At 31.4% G+C, this 16,624-nt stretch overlaps 4 protein-coding genes across 6 annotated transcripts in view; 2 read left to right on the top strand and 2 right to left on the bottom strand.

Annotated features, from left to right (window-relative positions):
• The window catches only part of LOC108566509, a 22,723-nt gene extending 13,797 nt beyond the window's left edge, over positions 1-8,926 (bottom strand). For all 3 annotated transcript variants that reach the window (XM_017926420.1, XM_017926419.1, XM_017926418.1), the window contains exon 1: positions 8,476-8,926. In XM_017926420.1, the coding sequence (XP_017781909.1) occupies positions 8,476-8,554 (79 nt within the window). In that variant the 5' untranslated portion in view covers positions 8,555-8,926. The remainder of the gene's footprint in view (positions 1-8,475) is intronic.
• Positions 8,927-12,634: 3,708 nt separating this feature from the next.
• Positions 12,635-13,542, top strand: LOC108566506 (RNA-binding motif protein, X-linked 2). Its single transcript, XM_017926413.1, has 3 exons — positions 12,635-12,705; positions 12,763-12,915; positions 12,974-13,542. The coding sequence occupies exons 1-3, from the start codon at positions 12,692-12,694 to the stop codon at positions 13,518-13,520; spliced, it is 714 nt and encodes a 237-aa protein (XP_017781902.1). The 5' UTR covers positions 12,635-12,691; the 3' UTR covers positions 13,521-13,542.
• Positions 13,506-15,080, bottom strand: LOC108566504 (mitochondrial tRNA-specific 2-thiouridylase 1). The gene is made up of 6 exons (XM_017926411.1): positions 14,945-15,080; positions 14,728-14,893; positions 14,494-14,678; positions 14,194-14,420; positions 13,973-14,140; positions 13,506-13,916 (listed from the first exon to the last, which is right to left on the bottom strand). The coding sequence occupies exons 1-6, from the start codon at positions 15,024-15,026 to the stop codon at positions 13,524-13,526; spliced, it is 1,221 nt and encodes a 406-aa protein (XP_017781900.1). The 5' UTR covers positions 15,027-15,080; the 3' UTR covers positions 13,506-13,523.
• Positions 15,081-15,158: 78 nt separating this feature from the next.
• On the top strand, positions 15,159-16,598 carry LOC108566505 (RING finger protein 113A). The gene is made up of 5 exons (XM_017926412.1): positions 15,159-15,333; positions 15,388-15,602; positions 15,692-16,164; positions 16,230-16,407; positions 16,584-16,598. Exons 1-4 carry the CDS (start codon positions 15,234-15,236, stop codon positions 16,399-16,401), a joined length of 960 nt encoding a protein of 319 aa, XP_017781901.1. The 5' UTR covers positions 15,159-15,233; the 3' UTR covers positions 16,402-16,407; positions 16,584-16,598.
• The last annotated feature ends 26 nt before the right edge of the window (positions 16,599-16,624 follow it).

Genomic DNA, 16,624 nt, shown 5'->3' on the forward strand with positions numbered 1-16,624 from the left:
TCTATAGTAAAACATTCTAAGTCATATGTTTTTTTTTTTTTTTGGGACAATAAATTTTGTTAAAAAGTAAAATTTTATAGAGGCCAATTTAATACTTTATAATAGTGATCAATTTAACAAGTACTACATATAATGCAAGTGAAATAATGTCCGGCTTCGAACATAGTCCAATTTCAGTATTTTTTTTTCAATGTGCAATTTTCTGCGCTTTATTTTTGTATGTATTTAATACTTCAATTAGAGTAGTTTCAAACAGTCCGAATGAAGTTAATTACCCGGACAATCCGAGGCTTTTGTACAAGTAGATTATAGAATAAAAGTAGAATAAAAATTAAATTAGCTTTAATTCAATTACAAATATTTCTTTCATATTTAGATATAGTCAAAATGTGAGAAGTATTTTAACTCTATTCAAGCATAGAAAATTGATGTTCGGACATCATTGGAATTTTGTACTTTGAACTATGTTATTATTCGGATATATGTAAATGATTGTTTATAGGATCGAAGACACGAAAAAGAACCGTTACATAATATTCGGACGCACCTCAAACCGATGGACGTGTGTATCAAACAGCAAGTGGTAGGTAGGTGAAAAATGAATGATGGAAGAAGGAAAAAAATGTTTATATATTCCATAGGCAATTTGTTGTTGGAATGCACGGCTGTTCTCGCTAAAACGCCTTCCGGTCATCGAACCGTCGGACGGTGGGCAACCTGACGCCAAGGCCATCCGCAGAGGAACACCTTGTATACCAGGTATTTCACAATGATGACCATTATTGCACGCAGACAAGTCATCTTCGAAACATATTTTTCAATTTCCGTACGATTTCCGTATATGTGCATTTACAATTATGACCCTTTCTTTATTGTTCATCTTTCTATTATTATTCTCTTGTTTATTTTTTCATCATAAAGCTATGATTGGTCAGCTTTGACGGCGGATGGCATGCGTCTGCCAATGAGGCGCTTCCCGATCCGAAAATTAGAAAGCAATTACCTGCACATTATCCACATACAATTTAGCGGCCAATGAGTATTCAACTGCGCTGATTATAAATTAATTGCCATCGATGCCTCCTCCTCCTCATCCTCCTCCATCACCTCTTCCTCAACCTCCTCCCTCTCTCACACACACATCACAAACCATTACGGAAATCAATAAACCGCCGCCGCCTCCAGCCGCCCTCGTGGTACACTCCGATCCGAATGCAACGAAATATACACATTTGATGCACATTTATTCGGTTATTGATAATGCGATTCCGGGCATTCCCCGAAATGAACAGTCGTAATCCGTTTTACGCTCATGAAATTATTTTACACCCGGCCCTATCACACCGCATTAGGACGGTTTTGCATTATGCAGAGTTTACAGAACATCCCAATTATTCCCATTTCCAAAATGCTCAAAATTATTCCCAATCTACTCTTACAAATTGCAGCTTCAAACTATCTTCAAACTACTCTTAACTACATTTTAATAATTTCAAACGAAATTTTCCAATTAATTCTTGATTAAATTATTTAAAGAAATTGAAAATATAACAAATGAACGACACTCGCCATAGTGTACTTGATATTTTTTATAGTTTACAAAGTTTACATTGGAAATTCCAGGACTTGAACATCCTATAATATAATTAATACAATTGACTGTATATCAATAAGTAAGGTTTTGAATTATTAAATTCTAATTCTTATATTTGACCCTGATGAACATCACACTCTATATAAGTTAAAAAGTCCTCGAAATATTCGACAACATAATGTTAAATTTCAAATTATCTTTTGGCATAATTAATACAAATTATAATACAGTAATAATGTACATCATACCATCATTAAGTACTTGGGAACGTAAAGAAACGTGTAGTGAATATGCATTCCCAACTCAAGATTTAATAACAAAAAGGATGTTTGCCACAAATTTTTCTTAAACTGAGCATATGTTATTGTTCATTTTATTATATATTCAATGTTTTAAGCAATATATTTTGTTAAAAAACCAAACATATTGTCCAATTGTATTATTTTGTTAAGAATCAGCTTTAAAGTTTAACAAAAAAAATTCTATGACTTATTTCACAAGTACTTGTATATATTACTTGTCAAGTATTTCATAGTGAAACCGCTTTATATAGTATTCACGATTAGTTTTTTTTTTCATAAGTGCTTGAATATTAATCTGTTAAATATTGGTATAGAATATATTGAATCAAAAAAAAACACTCAGTAAATAAACACTATTTGTATATGATTTATAAAATTTGAGTTAAATAATGTAATATGTTATTCCAGTTACATTAATAAATTTTTATATAAATTTCAATAAAATTTTGTCAAAAAAAAAATCTGGTAAACTATAAAATTCTGTAGTCGATTTTGATTATATAAGAACATAAAATATAGTTTGGTAACCAAGGTAATGTATATTTAATGAATACGTAAGTTAATGAGAAAACTTTCTAAGATAAACAAAGGAAATTTAGTCGTCGTTGTATAGAAATTTATATAAAATTACATAAACTTTAGATCAATTATTAATAAAAATCTATAAGGAAGTTTAATTTTAATTAAAAAAAAAACAACTTCTATAAATCAGTACACACTTGTTTGTATACATATAGTCGAGTCTCTTTTTGTACGGCTTTAAACCGCGATTAGTCCGGTTTCAAACAATGCGGGTACAGTACGAAAAATTATATGCATTCAAAATAACTTGCATTGTATTTAAATAAAATTTTATTAAAAAGTTAATTAAAACTTAATTTCCTAGTCAAATAATAATTTTAAGGTGCGGCGTTTATTGTAAACGCTTAAAGATGATTTCTTACATTTCAGTGTATGTTATTTTCATAACGTTATTCAGAAACAATTTTGTTATATGCGAAACAGCCAATAAACTTCTTCCTAAAAGTCTACCTCAGTTTTATGTCCGTAACATTGAACAATGGGATAAAGGTAATTACGTTTCTCTATTATAGATATAATAAGTATTCCGAGAATTCTACAGTAATACAGATAATTATTATATTTCATAGACAATCTTCCAACTCTTCGCGTATTCAATTACCCTTATCGAAATGTAAATTTGAGCATATGTCTATATTTTATATATAAACCTCAAATATCTTCAATAATTATGATATCGTTACAATATTTATTGATTAAATTATGTTAAATAAGATGATAAAAAAATATATACTAAAATTTCATAACAAATAATCAATTTATAATTAGTATAACTGAAGTATCCAAAGTCGATGTTAAAATCTAAATCTGTGATATTTTTTTAGATGCTTTAGTTACTTGATTTCTAAGATCAAAATCATCAAACCAAAACGAATTGCATTCCGTTCAATGGCAATAGATCACGGTTAATGCACCAGTAAATATACAGTTGGATGAATCTTCTCTTGGTACTATTACATTATAGAGTGATGTTTTCAGAATCTTTATTATTACAACCTTACGTATATTTCTTCTTTTCTTTAGAAGTTATTACCTTATACCTTATAACAAATTTTATACATATTAAAAATTATGATCAAAAAATGTATACAAAGATAATTTATTAAAAAAATTGAATTTTCTTAAAGTCAATGTAAATTTTATAAACTTCGCTTTAATTATTATACAATAATATTACTTTTGGAATTAAATTTTGGAACGTATTAAACTCGTTAAGCGAGTTTACACTGTATTGAGAATTAAGTATGATCAAAAAGTTTAGAAGTTTACATTGATTTCATTAAACTCTTGAATAAAATCAATGTAATTTGTATAAACTTAGCCTTAATCATGTTTAATTTACACTTGTACTTGAATCAGAAACTTTCTATAAATTGCCTCAATTAACTCAAATAATTTGACGAAATTGCAAAGAGAAAATGATTTATAAATAGTGCATATTTATTTAATTTAGTGCAAAAAAATTGTTTAATTACAAAATAATATTTATTTAATTATTTACTAAAATAATACTTTTATTTAATAGACTAATTAGGGTGGTTACTAATTAACAATGATTTTATATTGAGGTCTAAATAATTTATGTAGAAACGTCAATTACGAAACTAATTGAAGGATCAAACACGTTCAGGTCAAATTTAATGTACAATTTTAGCGAAATAATTAATTATTAGAAATTCTATCTAAATAATTTGTAAAAATTGTAAAAAAAAAATGTAATTGAAACTGTTTAAACAATAAACAATAGTTATTGAAAAAAAAGTGAGTTGAATTGAATTCAATAGCGAAATATTATATATTACAAAAATAATTGAAATTGGAAACTGGACGAGAATTAATTACAAAATAATAAATAAAATATTATTATAATAAATATATAAAAGCTTTTCGAGAGAGGAAAATAATTAATGCATAGAGTTTTACTTGTATTTGCCTGTATTCCCATTTAAATGTGTGCGATCTTGTTGTTGTTTTATTTTTTTTTAAATTAATTTATTTAGTTTTGCGTATGGATATTTTCGGTATACATTGTAAATGCCGGAACGAAATTGGAATTTGTGCACATATATGTGTACATGAATATCAAATTAATTTGCAATTCGTTTATTGAATTCAACTGATGAAATTATCGGGGCTAACGTTAAATTCCCATCTACTACAAATTAAAGATATTTACAGCGAATAAAAATATGCATATTACATTACATTTATAATATATTATATTAAATTTGTAAAATATTTCATTAATTTTATAAAATTAAATCAATTATTTTCAACAAAAAATAAATAATTCCGACAGTATCTTTTACTTATTTCATATAGACTTATTAATTACTTATTAACAATAAGATACTGTCGGGATTATGGTTGTCGGGATTTCGAATGTCGGGATTTTGTTTGTCGGAATTTCGATTGTAAACATTGAACCCTTAAACATTGTAAAATCTATGTGGACACTTGTTAAGGTTTAACAAATTGATTTTTTAAAGTTTGTTTAGTATTGCTAAGTTATGTTTTTACTAATCTGTAACAAAGAAGTAATTAATGATTTGTTGGTAATTCTGAAATGTAGTTTGAATAATCAACAGGTACCTTTCCTTGAGGTACAGATTTTGATGAAATTGTAGTAATATATTTTTGCACAATGTTGGTAATTTTAATGACTTTACATAAAGTTGTTGGAAAGTATTCAAAAATGTTGTAATAATTATTTTTAATATTCAATAAAAAAAATGATAAAGATAAAATAAAATATTGATGCTAATGTTTGTATGAAGTTGTATCAATAGATAAAAGATGTCGCCGTTGCTTTCTCTTTTTCTTATTGAGGTTATGGGATATGGAAACAACCATTTGTTGCGTTCTGTATGGAAGTTGTAAGCTCGACGTAATTCGAAGTCATCCAAGATTTGCATAACTTCCATAGAGTTAATTGAATGCATTCGAGGTCAGCAAGGCATTATTGTTCTGGCGCAAAGTTTCAATTAAATCCGACCGAAAGGAAGAAGAAAGGGGGGGAAAGGAAACCTAAATTGATGTCGTCTGTCTGGCGAAATAAAATACGTCCTTCCTATTTATTCAAACTTTGTCTTTGACTAATAAAAGAATATGTATAGAAAAAAAACTGTAGCAATGGATGATGTATAGCATATTGCGTACTGAATTGAGGAATTAAATACATAAAGGTCGATTACTTAAGTCGAATGATAAACATTGCAAAATGCTTGTTAAACAGTAATGATTCAAATATACTTTACAATATGTATTTGTTAGAAGGTTTTCCTAGCTACAAAGAGTTAAAAGTGAACTCTTTGAGGTAATGAGAACGTTCAGCCATTAACATTATATGTATTCCTAATATTAGAATTCACCCTCTCCCATCTGCTCATCATCTATAAATCCATGAACAATATTAGAATTTGTCATAATGTTTGCTGAATATGCTTTGGGCTAATAGGTAGAAAAGTTTGATAGTGATTGGTTATTAGATGACAGTACAGCGTAACTGTCAATTGGAATTATGTAAAGTTCTACCAAGAGTACCAAATTAGTTAAATTGATATTTCTATATTTTGTTATGTAATTATGTCTTCAGACAAATGTAGAAAGGTTCTTACAGTAAGAGAGTAACGAATCCATCAATTGTAAGAAAATAAACATAAGGATAATGTGAACACTAAAGTGTCATTTTTTAAACGAAGTTGTCAACAGACATCTGTCAATGTCAGATATTGTAAATATGTTTGAATTATGTCATTTTTGTTAATATGATTGTGACAATCCGAAATAATTAAATGGAAAGACAATTATAATTAATAAAATTGATTAATTAGTCGATTAATTACGAATTGCCAATCTAATTAAATATATTTAATTAGAAAATATTGTGTAATGTGTGACACTTTGCATTGTCACAATTCGCGTAGCAATTAGCACGGCTTAATGATAATTTGTGCAAGTTTCAATTAGATTTGAAGAAGCCGGAGAAAACGAGTCCATTGCAATAATATCTTCTTTACCATCGTTTACCATGGTCTTCCTCGTGTCGGTCGGCGTTTGCGGTTCCGATGTTTTGTCAAATACAATGCGTTATTATTTCTGTTTTTACTTTCCATCACGTAACGACAAGCGATGGAGCGTCTTTGCGTTCATTTTCTTTTTCCGTTCATGGACGTCGTTCGTCGTTTCATCATCCTCTTTGGGTAATCGCGTCGATACCCATTCCCAATTAAATTTGTTGCTACAAGCCATTCGGAGGGAGCGGATCGAAGAAACCGACGACAATAGAATGCGACAGAACTAAAGATTTCTAATTAGAAACCGTGCAGCAGCAGCAGCAGCAGTGAAACAAAAAACAAAGAGAAAAAATGAACCGCGAACAGCGATCAATACAACAACAAAAATGTCACACAATCTGCATACTGCCAATACTGTTCCGAACGTTTCCAATTTCCCAGAGAGAAATTCCAATCGGTCAATGTTTCCATCGCAATCGCAAGAATAAACTCTTTCTAAATTATTTCTGCAACGCGAACATTTGCATTTTCTATGTACATTTCATTATTTCAAAGCACCTAAATTTTCTGTTTTAAATTTACACTACACAACAACTAATTGTAATTACTATCATTAACAAGACGTGTACATTATAATCAATTTGCATGTTCCCTTGTTAATTGCAACATTAAATTAATCAGTAGTTACAACTACAAATAATCATTTAAAATATAAGGAAAATCTTCAAATAAAATACAAAATTGTCACTACATTCAATTTGCCCCATTTTTTATTCCTAAATTTCCACTCCTTATATTTTCAATTCTAGGTAATTTTGATAAAGCCTCTAATGTAAATGGGCCATCATTAAACAGGTTGTATTATCTGTATGTGTTTAGAAGGTTTTCCTGAACATGATAACATTTCCGTTAACATTTCAAATAAAGATTTACCGTTCTTAATTTACTAGCAATACCATCTGTTTTTAGTAGTTTTCCATCTTATCTAGTAATCAGACTTAAGTCAATACTATAATGTTTTTTACATTTGAATATATAGAGTTGTAATAGATAGAGTTGTAATAGATATATTTCATCTTGTCTTGAAAGTCCCTCATCAAGATCTTGTTTACTCATGTAAGGTGAAGTAGTAATGATTCTAGTTCAATATCATGATGAAAACCTTGATCATAGATCGTAAGTGGATGCTGAATTCCAATGAGCTTATATCCATACGGTTTGTCAGATGTATTATTATCTTAATTGTTCATGTTATTGACCTTCTGGCCCTCGTACAGTTCCTCAGAATGAGCACGAGTTTTCATAATCTTATCAACTTGTTTTGTTAGTGGCGTAGCTAGAAATATCAAGCCTTTCCGCAAGAATGGTCGAATTTTTGTTCCGCATTAAAGTTGTTGTTATTTTTTCTAAGAATTTGTTTATGGAAAATGTGTTTGGGTAATTGTAGAGAAACCAGCAGTTTTAAAGAAAAACCTTTGGTTTATAGAAAGTTTTTACAAAGTCACGATTCTGTTGAACATTGAAATTGAATCGTTAATTTAACGTTTACAATTTAAAATTTGATAATTTATTTTAAGATGAAAGTATAAAATTATTATTGCTTTACTTATACTAATGTTAATGAAACAAAGTATAATAATCATCTCGTGTATATAAGTTACTTGGGAAGTATCGCGTAGTAATTTGTTAATCAACATTACGTATTTGAAGTCATGAGATCCGGAAAATCTACTTTCCTTTCATTCTGTAACTAGAGATCCGCACGTTGACGTATACTTCGTTTTTACATTGTTGTTGGTTTTATTTTATTTTTATTTTCGGTGATTCATTCGTTGCGGAGGAAATTTCACAACTTAGAAAGTTGCATTTCTCCAAAAGGAGCGCGCATGCTCTTCGCACTCCGGCAATATCAAAATTCACCGAGCCGCCGCTTCCCGTTCTTCGTGCACCGGAGGATTACCAATGTTTTATATGTATTTACCTGCGGTTAAATGGAATAATGATACGACGACCGCAAGGGCTGCGAGACCCAGCAGAAGTCGGCGTCCTCGAGAAGTCATTGCTAACACAGAAGAAACTGGTAAACTTTCTTTAAGGGGTCAATAATCACTGCACATCATCACCATCCAATATGTGGAAGTTCATGCGATCGATTTCAATAGAAAAGTTTTAATCCAGAGGTGGATGGATGGATGGATTGGCTTTTAAATCGCACACTCGTTTTTCTGAGATGCAGCACAAACGGTATTTGGGTCACGACCTCTTCGCGACTTCCGCGAATCCTAAATCCCAATGGAAAAAACAAAAACAGGACGAACGCGGATTAAGGGCACGTCCTCACTTCTTCGAGCACTTTCCAGCAGGTTTCGCCCTTGCGACTGGCACTGAGGAGGGTTCTCAGACGTCGACCACCGAGGAATTTAACAGTTTCGATGAAGAACCACTAGTGGTAACGGGTCACTCGTGACGTGTTTGCCGCGTACCAGCGGACACTGTACAGTCTCTTACCTGCAGAAGAGGTAATTTCTTCGGAGCAGGTGGGGAAAAAGAGCGTGCGAGTGCCCTCTCCTTTTGCCTCTTTCAAACGCAACTCTTCGTGCGTTTGTGTTCCTTGTTTTGGACAAGATTGTACGTCGGCCCACCTACTTTCGGCCCACCAGAAGACTCTTTTTAACAATTTTAGCGGGCCCAGGCATTCCTCTTCTTCATCGTGATCATACGACGCCGACTGTACCACGTTTTGACCTGCGCTAACACATTTCCACATGGATTCCTTACCTTGAAATTGACCCATATTCCACGAAAATTAATAAAATTATTATTAAAAAAAAATTTATGCACGCACTCGGAAGATTTAATATACACTCATCCTAATTACGATCCAATTACTCGCATTTATTATCCGTACAACTGTTTCATTTGATTATGGTTCCATTCATATAGTATTTAGTTGTTAAGTAAGAAAAGCAATGTATGAAGCGCAGTGAAACTCGAAATGCTTTCATAATTAATTCCAAGAAATTACAAAAATATTCTGAAACAGAAACCATCTCGTTTTTCCCGTAAACTAACATCATAAATATTTCAAGCCATGAATCAAAGATTACAATTTCATATTTAAATGTTACAATATTTATATTCACTTTAACAATGTACATAATAATAATTAATAATAGTATTTTTCTTATAATTCTATAAATTTCTTTAAAGAAATATATAAGAAATATCTACGTTTTAAAATTGTAAAATAAGAGCGACATGCATAATTTATTAAAATATTCAATACATGTTAGTTCGAAGATTCTAAATATTTGTCTAAATAAAATACTAAGAACACAAAACTGGCTTACCAAGAAGTAAATAAAATCATGCCTCCATGTACAAAATATTAAATAATACTCTTAATCAACATTACATCATTTTATTGATGCTATGATCCAGGGCCGCCTCAGCCATTAGGGATTATTTTATTGTGAAGTAAAAGATGTTGTAAAAATTGATCTTGTTAAAGAAAACTTTAATTATTAGTACAGTAATACCTTGACTAGTACGACTTCGATTAGCCCGGAATGAAATATACTAAATTATATTACTCATTAACAATTGTAAAGCACTATAAGAAACGTTAAAATGATCAATGTGTAATATACACAATCTGGCTTCAATGAAGAAGATTACGGATTTGGAAAAGGTATTTAACAGCGACAACAAGTGAATAAAAAAATATATGTCAATGTTCCGATGCGCTGTCATGTTACATAAAGCATCTTCGTTTTTCGTGTCAATCTCTTTTTCTCTGTTCTTACCACGGTTGTGTTTCTCTTCAAATTTCTGGTTTGTAGTTAGATCGACTCAATCGTTCTTCGGTGCGGACGTGCATGGAGATGGCATATGCGTCTGCATGTGGCAAAGAGAAAGACAGAGTGAGAAAAAATGCGAAGAGCATTCGATTAATGGCAAAACGTAATGGCTTCGGTGCCGTTGTTCGAGAGGTATTGAAGCATGGAGCAAACGTAATTCCCATTCCCCATTTCTGGACATGATGTTCGGTTACGTTACGTTACGATACGTACGTAGAGTTCACGCACCGAGACCAGGGGAATAAACGATGTTCATTAGAAACGTATTCAAATTACATTAAATTGACCGTGAAACGAATCTGGCCTTATCAAATAAAAGGAGACCACTTTCTTCTGTCTCCACCGATCCACTCCATCTGTCCATCATTGATAACGAATTCTTAATGCGGAAATTTCACTTTTTCTCCATTCAAACACGCTCAATTTAACAGGGAGTCTTCTCTGCACAGATAAACAGAAAAAACTATAATGATGTTGTTTTTCCAGTGGCAGATATTCAAGGATTTTCACTCAACTCGCATTCGATGAACTAGTTTCTTAGTCCAGTTTAAGTCTTGAATACTATTAACATATTTGGAAAATTACATTAAAATACTTGGCACATGTCAAGTTGTTTTAACAATTGATGAAAATAAACCGTTGTAACTTAAATTTCTGTGATGAATTTTGCTGCAATTTATCTACTTTAAAAACACCAAGATTTAAATCAAGTTTATCGATAGTTACAAATTATTTATAATTGGCTCAGTTTTAACTGTTTATGATATCTTTAAATCAATTTTTTACGAAGAACACAAAAAAATATGTCAATTCTACGATATAATGTGATTCAATTTGTGTACTTTTAACAAAACCACTAATTAATGCTTACAAATAGAGCAGTTTTTAAGAATATATAATTAAAAAGAGAAGGTACTTCATTTAAACTTAGTTAATTAACAGTTACAATCGATCTATGATTGGATTTAACTCAGTTTTTCGTAGGATAGATGACAGTTACCGTTGCATCAGATAATTATCTTAACATATTTAACAACGGATCAATTAACTGTATAAGGTGAAAATCATTTATTTATAAAATAATAATTGTGTATACAAATAGAGTTTACTATAGTAAATCCTGACTGATCGAAGCCGCAATGTGTAGATAAAAAATGTTTTTAATTATAACTTAAAAAATTTAGTTAGTCATTCATATATTAACAGTCAATATATACAACATATATTGAAAATATCTGCATATTTAGTAATGCGTTTCAAAATCAGAGATAGTGAGAACAATGTACAACACTTTCTCTCATTCTTAGTAGCTGGATTCAAACTAAATCTGATTGCACTGAAGTTGTAGGAAAGCAAAGGAAAGATCGACACGAGTTAAGATCGATTTGGGAGTGTTGACTGTACATTGTGAGTGGCGAACTTTCACTCGTTTCGTGTACGTCAGAATGAGTGAGCTAAATCCGGGGGCGTTAAGTAATACCCGGATAGTGGGTACGTGTGATGGCCCCCATGTGATGTGTGACAGGACCTTTTCGGAGTCACTCCGTTACGCTTTCCAAATATACTAAACTTGAAGTCAAATTAGTTTTTAAGGACAACCCTTTTTTTCCATCTTTACAAAAAGATACACTTAATTTCTATGGCTATTTGACAAGGTATTACAACATAAATTATTTAAAAACAAAGAAAAATCCGGAAAAAAATACCCTCTAGTGTTTTTACTAATTATTTAACTTTTCTTGAAAATTATTACAATTTTTTCCTCAAATTGTTTAGGAACAAGATACATCCATTTAAATATAAGAATTTGTAAGTGTAGAGAATATAAAACAAAATATATTAACAAATAGATGTGTTGAGCACATTAGAAATTTTTGTTCAAATCTGATATTGCTTGTAAGTTTTGGATACTTCCTACAATGAAGTCCATAGTTATGTCAATATTATAAGTATTATGAATATATGAAGTCTTTGGTTTTCTTGTCCATCTTGGAAACACCAATTTACATTAGAATTATAATAGAACATAGAGCTACTTGAAGAAGTAACGGTGATGATATTTGATAAACATAAATAAACATTCTTTTATAAATAATATTAAATTTATTCTTTTGTAAATAATATTCTTTTGTATATTCATAATAAATTAAAACTAACTAAGTGCCATCTACAGTATTACTAATGTATCTTATGTACTTTGTCAAGTACTTGAGTACTTGTGATTGTATAGTGTGTTGCATAGGTAACACATGCACTCACTTGACACGAGCAAACAAGTTAGTTATTTGTTATTTAAGGTTATGTTTGTGACTAGTTGAGATTTAAAATTAAATCAACATGAATCCATTAACGTAAGTTAAATAATATTAAAGAAATTAATTAAAACTTAACAATTATTTTATTTTTAGTAATATGAAAAATGTCCTCAAATTGAGTGAACAAGAATTGCACTCTACAAACAAAACTTCTTGGCATGACCAGTACAGAGACAGTGCCTGGATATTTGTAGCTGGCTTTCCGTATGATTTAAGTGAAGGAGATTTGATTTGTATGTTCTCACAGTAAGTGATAAATTAATTTAGTTGATAGGTTATAATAATATTAATTGTACATTTGCAGGTATGGAGAAATTGTGCACATAAACTTAGTAAGGGATAAGGACACAGGTAAATCAAGAGGATTCTGTTTCATTTGTTTCGAGGATCAGAGATCAACTGATTTGTCAGTGGACAACTTAAATGGAATCAAAGTATTAAACAGATCGATGAGAGTGGATCATGTGTCTAATTACAAAATTCCAAAACATGTCAGAGAAGAGGCAGATTTAAAATCCAAAGTTAATCCACCTGTTGAGAGTAGACCCATAAAGGCAGAACCCTTAGGACCCGTTGATGACTTCAGAGAAACACTGGCAGATCATATACAGGGTGAAATAAAACTGCCTCGACGATTACCAATAGGAACGGTAAAATTGGAACCAAACACTGAGGAAGAGGAAAAGGTTAAAACGAAGAAGCACAAGAAGGATAAGAAACACAAGAAGAAGAAAAGCAAAAAGAAAAAGAGGGCAGAAACTTCGGAGAGTGACAGTTCAAGTGACGACGATTCCAGCAGTAGCGAAGAAGAATACAGGCGAAAGAAGAAAAAGGAAAAATCTAGGAAATAAATTTTATTGTGTTAATTTTATGGCCCGTTTTTTGTTGTCTTCGTACTTGTACAAACGTCTTGTTACTTTGCATTTGTTGTTGTTTTGCAGCCAGTATAAGCTGAAATTCGATGGTCCGATGTGCATCATCCTGGCGCCACCCAAACACTCGTCGTTCTTATAAAATACAGCATATTGACCTGCAGTTAAAGCTCTCTTCTGAGACGACAACCAAACGACTAGACCCTTTGATGTCTCGCACAATTCGCAGTTGATCAAATCGTGCGTGTGCTGAAACTTAAATTGGCATTCGAAAATGTTTCCATCTAATAATTCCTTTGGTTGCTTGTTGATCCAATGAGGTTTCGAGGTGAAGAAAAGCGAGCTGTGGAAAGCGGAGTTCTTCGAGCCTGAAGCCTAAATTCCATAATAATAATAATATCTATATACATTTAATTTATGTAAATATTTACCACGTAAATTGTGTTAGTATCCACTTCCTTTTTGGCTACGTAATAAGGATTGGCGAAACCACCTAACTTACTTCTTTGACCTATCGTCCACTTGTGGATTCCAGTGTGTTGCCCAACAATTTTCCCAGACTCAATGTCAACGAAATTTCCAACTTTGTCGCTAATATACTAAGAAAATGAAAATTAATTTAAAATTATTACAATGGGAATTATTTGCTTACTTCTGATATGAAACCTTGAAAGTTTCTTTCACCAATAAAACAAATACCCATGCTTTCCTTCTTAGCAGCAAACTTCTCCAAACCATTTTTGGCAGCAATTTCTTTCACCTCTGATTTGAGAAGTGTACCCAAAGGAAACATTGTCCTTCTAAGGGCTTCTTGTCCAATTTGACACAAGAAAAAGGTTTGATCCTTAAAATCATCTTTGGCTCTAAGTAATTTTACATCTGAAAGTTCAATAATGCAATTATTGATAATGTACAAATTACATATTTTTTTTCTGTTAAAAAAAAAACATACTTTCATTTTCATTGAAATTCTCTAAGTAACTTCCAAAGTTTGTTCTTGCATAATGTCCAGTTGCTATTGCATCTACTTTAAGAACATCCCTAGCATATTTATAAAAGTAATTGAACTTGACATGTCTATTGCAAAGAATGTCTGGATTTGGAGTGTAACCAGTTTCATAATCCTTCAACAAATTCCTGTACATGATAATTGCAATACAATTGTTTACTCTTATTAATCACTTACAGAAACACCTCATTCCAATATTCCTTAACAAATTTTACATGTTTTAATGGTATTTTTAAGTTTTTTGCAACTACTTGGGCATCCTTGTAATCCTCTTCTGAGGAGCATTTTCCGAATTCATCTCTTAAATCCCAATTCTGCATAAAAACACCTTTAACATCATAACCTACAAAAGCATTATTTAAATATTATAGATGATTCTTAAACAATAGCACACCTTTTTGTTTCAATAAGAAAGCTGTAACTGCACTATCAACACCACCCGATAATCCAACTGCAACTTTCCTGATATTCAACATACTTCTTCCAGAATTACGGAAATTCGAATTACTACAGGCATGATATAAATATAGTCTATATACACATAATTGTGTTCGTTTGGTTGCATATCCTGTAATTAATATTTAATAAATATACACTATAACCTCAAATTTAATGTTGTCAACAGTTTAGGCAGCACCAGGAAAAAGCCTCAGAAGAAGATTTCTAGGTCAGTTATACAAAGAATGGCAGATCCAGGCAATGGAACATGTACTTTTATGTTCAAAAAGAGGACTGTGAAAAGTAAAGGCGCTCGGAAACGTCAACAATCATCGGATGAAGAAGGTATTTAATCAAATATATTAGCTTTTTCAACAGTATTCATACTTTTGTTTTAAGGTAACAGCAATAGTGAGTCAACTAATACTGTTGTAAAATCTACTGAACGGAAGAAAAAAATAAACCCCAATGTTCAAACTACAAATCTAAAGAAAAAACGAGTCTCCAACAGTAGTTCAAGTAGTGAAGATGAAGAACTGACCATCACTAGCTATAAGTCATCAAGATCTGCTATGGCAGCTGGTCCATCAGATCAAGGAGCTACAGCAATTGCAGTAAGTTATATATTATTATAGACCAATATATTATTATAGAAAACATTACAATTGCTTTAATTTTTTAATGGATTATTTTTAATTTTCAGGAATTTGACACAGAAAAAGATAGAGATGCTCAAGCAATATTTGAAAAAAGGCTAGAAGTTAATAACGATTTGGAAGGACAAGCTGATGATAAACTGTATAGAGGCATCAATAACTATCAGCAATATTTTAAACCCAAGGACACGGCGGCTGGAAATGCGAGTTCCGGTTTAGTTAGAAGAGGTCCAATTCGAGCGCCAGCGAATTTGAGGGCCACAGTGAGATGGGATTACCAACCAGATATATGTAAAGATTACAAAGAGACTGGTTTCTGTGGATTCGGAGATAGCTGTAAATTCTTGCACGACAGGAGCGATTATAAGCACGGATGGCAGTTGGAGAAAGAATGGCAAGCGGGGGAATATGGCCAAGATAGCGATGATGATAAAAAGTATGAAATTGATTCGGATGGAGATGATTTCCCATTCAAATGTTGCCTTTGCAGGGAAAGTTTCGTGAATCCCATAGTCACAAAGTAAGATGTAGTTATTAAGTGATTGCAATTATTTTACTATTGTTTTTTTTTTTTTTAATTTATAGATGTAAGCATTATTTTTGCGAGGAGTGTGCTTTAAAACAGTACAAAAAGACGACGAGATGCTTTGCTTGCAATGCGCAAACAAACGGTGTATTCAATCCGGCGACAGATTTAATAAAAAAATTGAAGAATATGGAAGAGAATAAGGAGGAGTCAGGCTCCAGTTCAGACTAATATTAGGTATTTTATATACAAATAATTATTCTTACAAAATATATAATACAAAACTTCTTTACTTTTAATTAATTCTCATCAGCTTCTGAATGAAACTATCAGAAAAGTTTTATTATCTTATAATTAAGATTTGAATAAGTTCCAAATGGTTTTGATTGCTTTGTCGCCCTGTCTAATTTTAGTTCAACGGCAGCACTTAGAGTGGCGCTACTAGGGATGAGCG

Source organism: Nicrophorus vespilloides, unplaced genomic scaffold (assembly GCF_001412225.1).
Source record: "Nicrophorus vespilloides isolate i.1.1-1 unplaced genomic scaffold, Nicve_v1.0, whole genome shotgun sequence".
NCBI classification, from domain to species: domain Eukaryota; kingdom Metazoa; phylum Arthropoda; class Insecta; order Coleoptera; family Silphidae; genus Nicrophorus; species Nicrophorus vespilloides.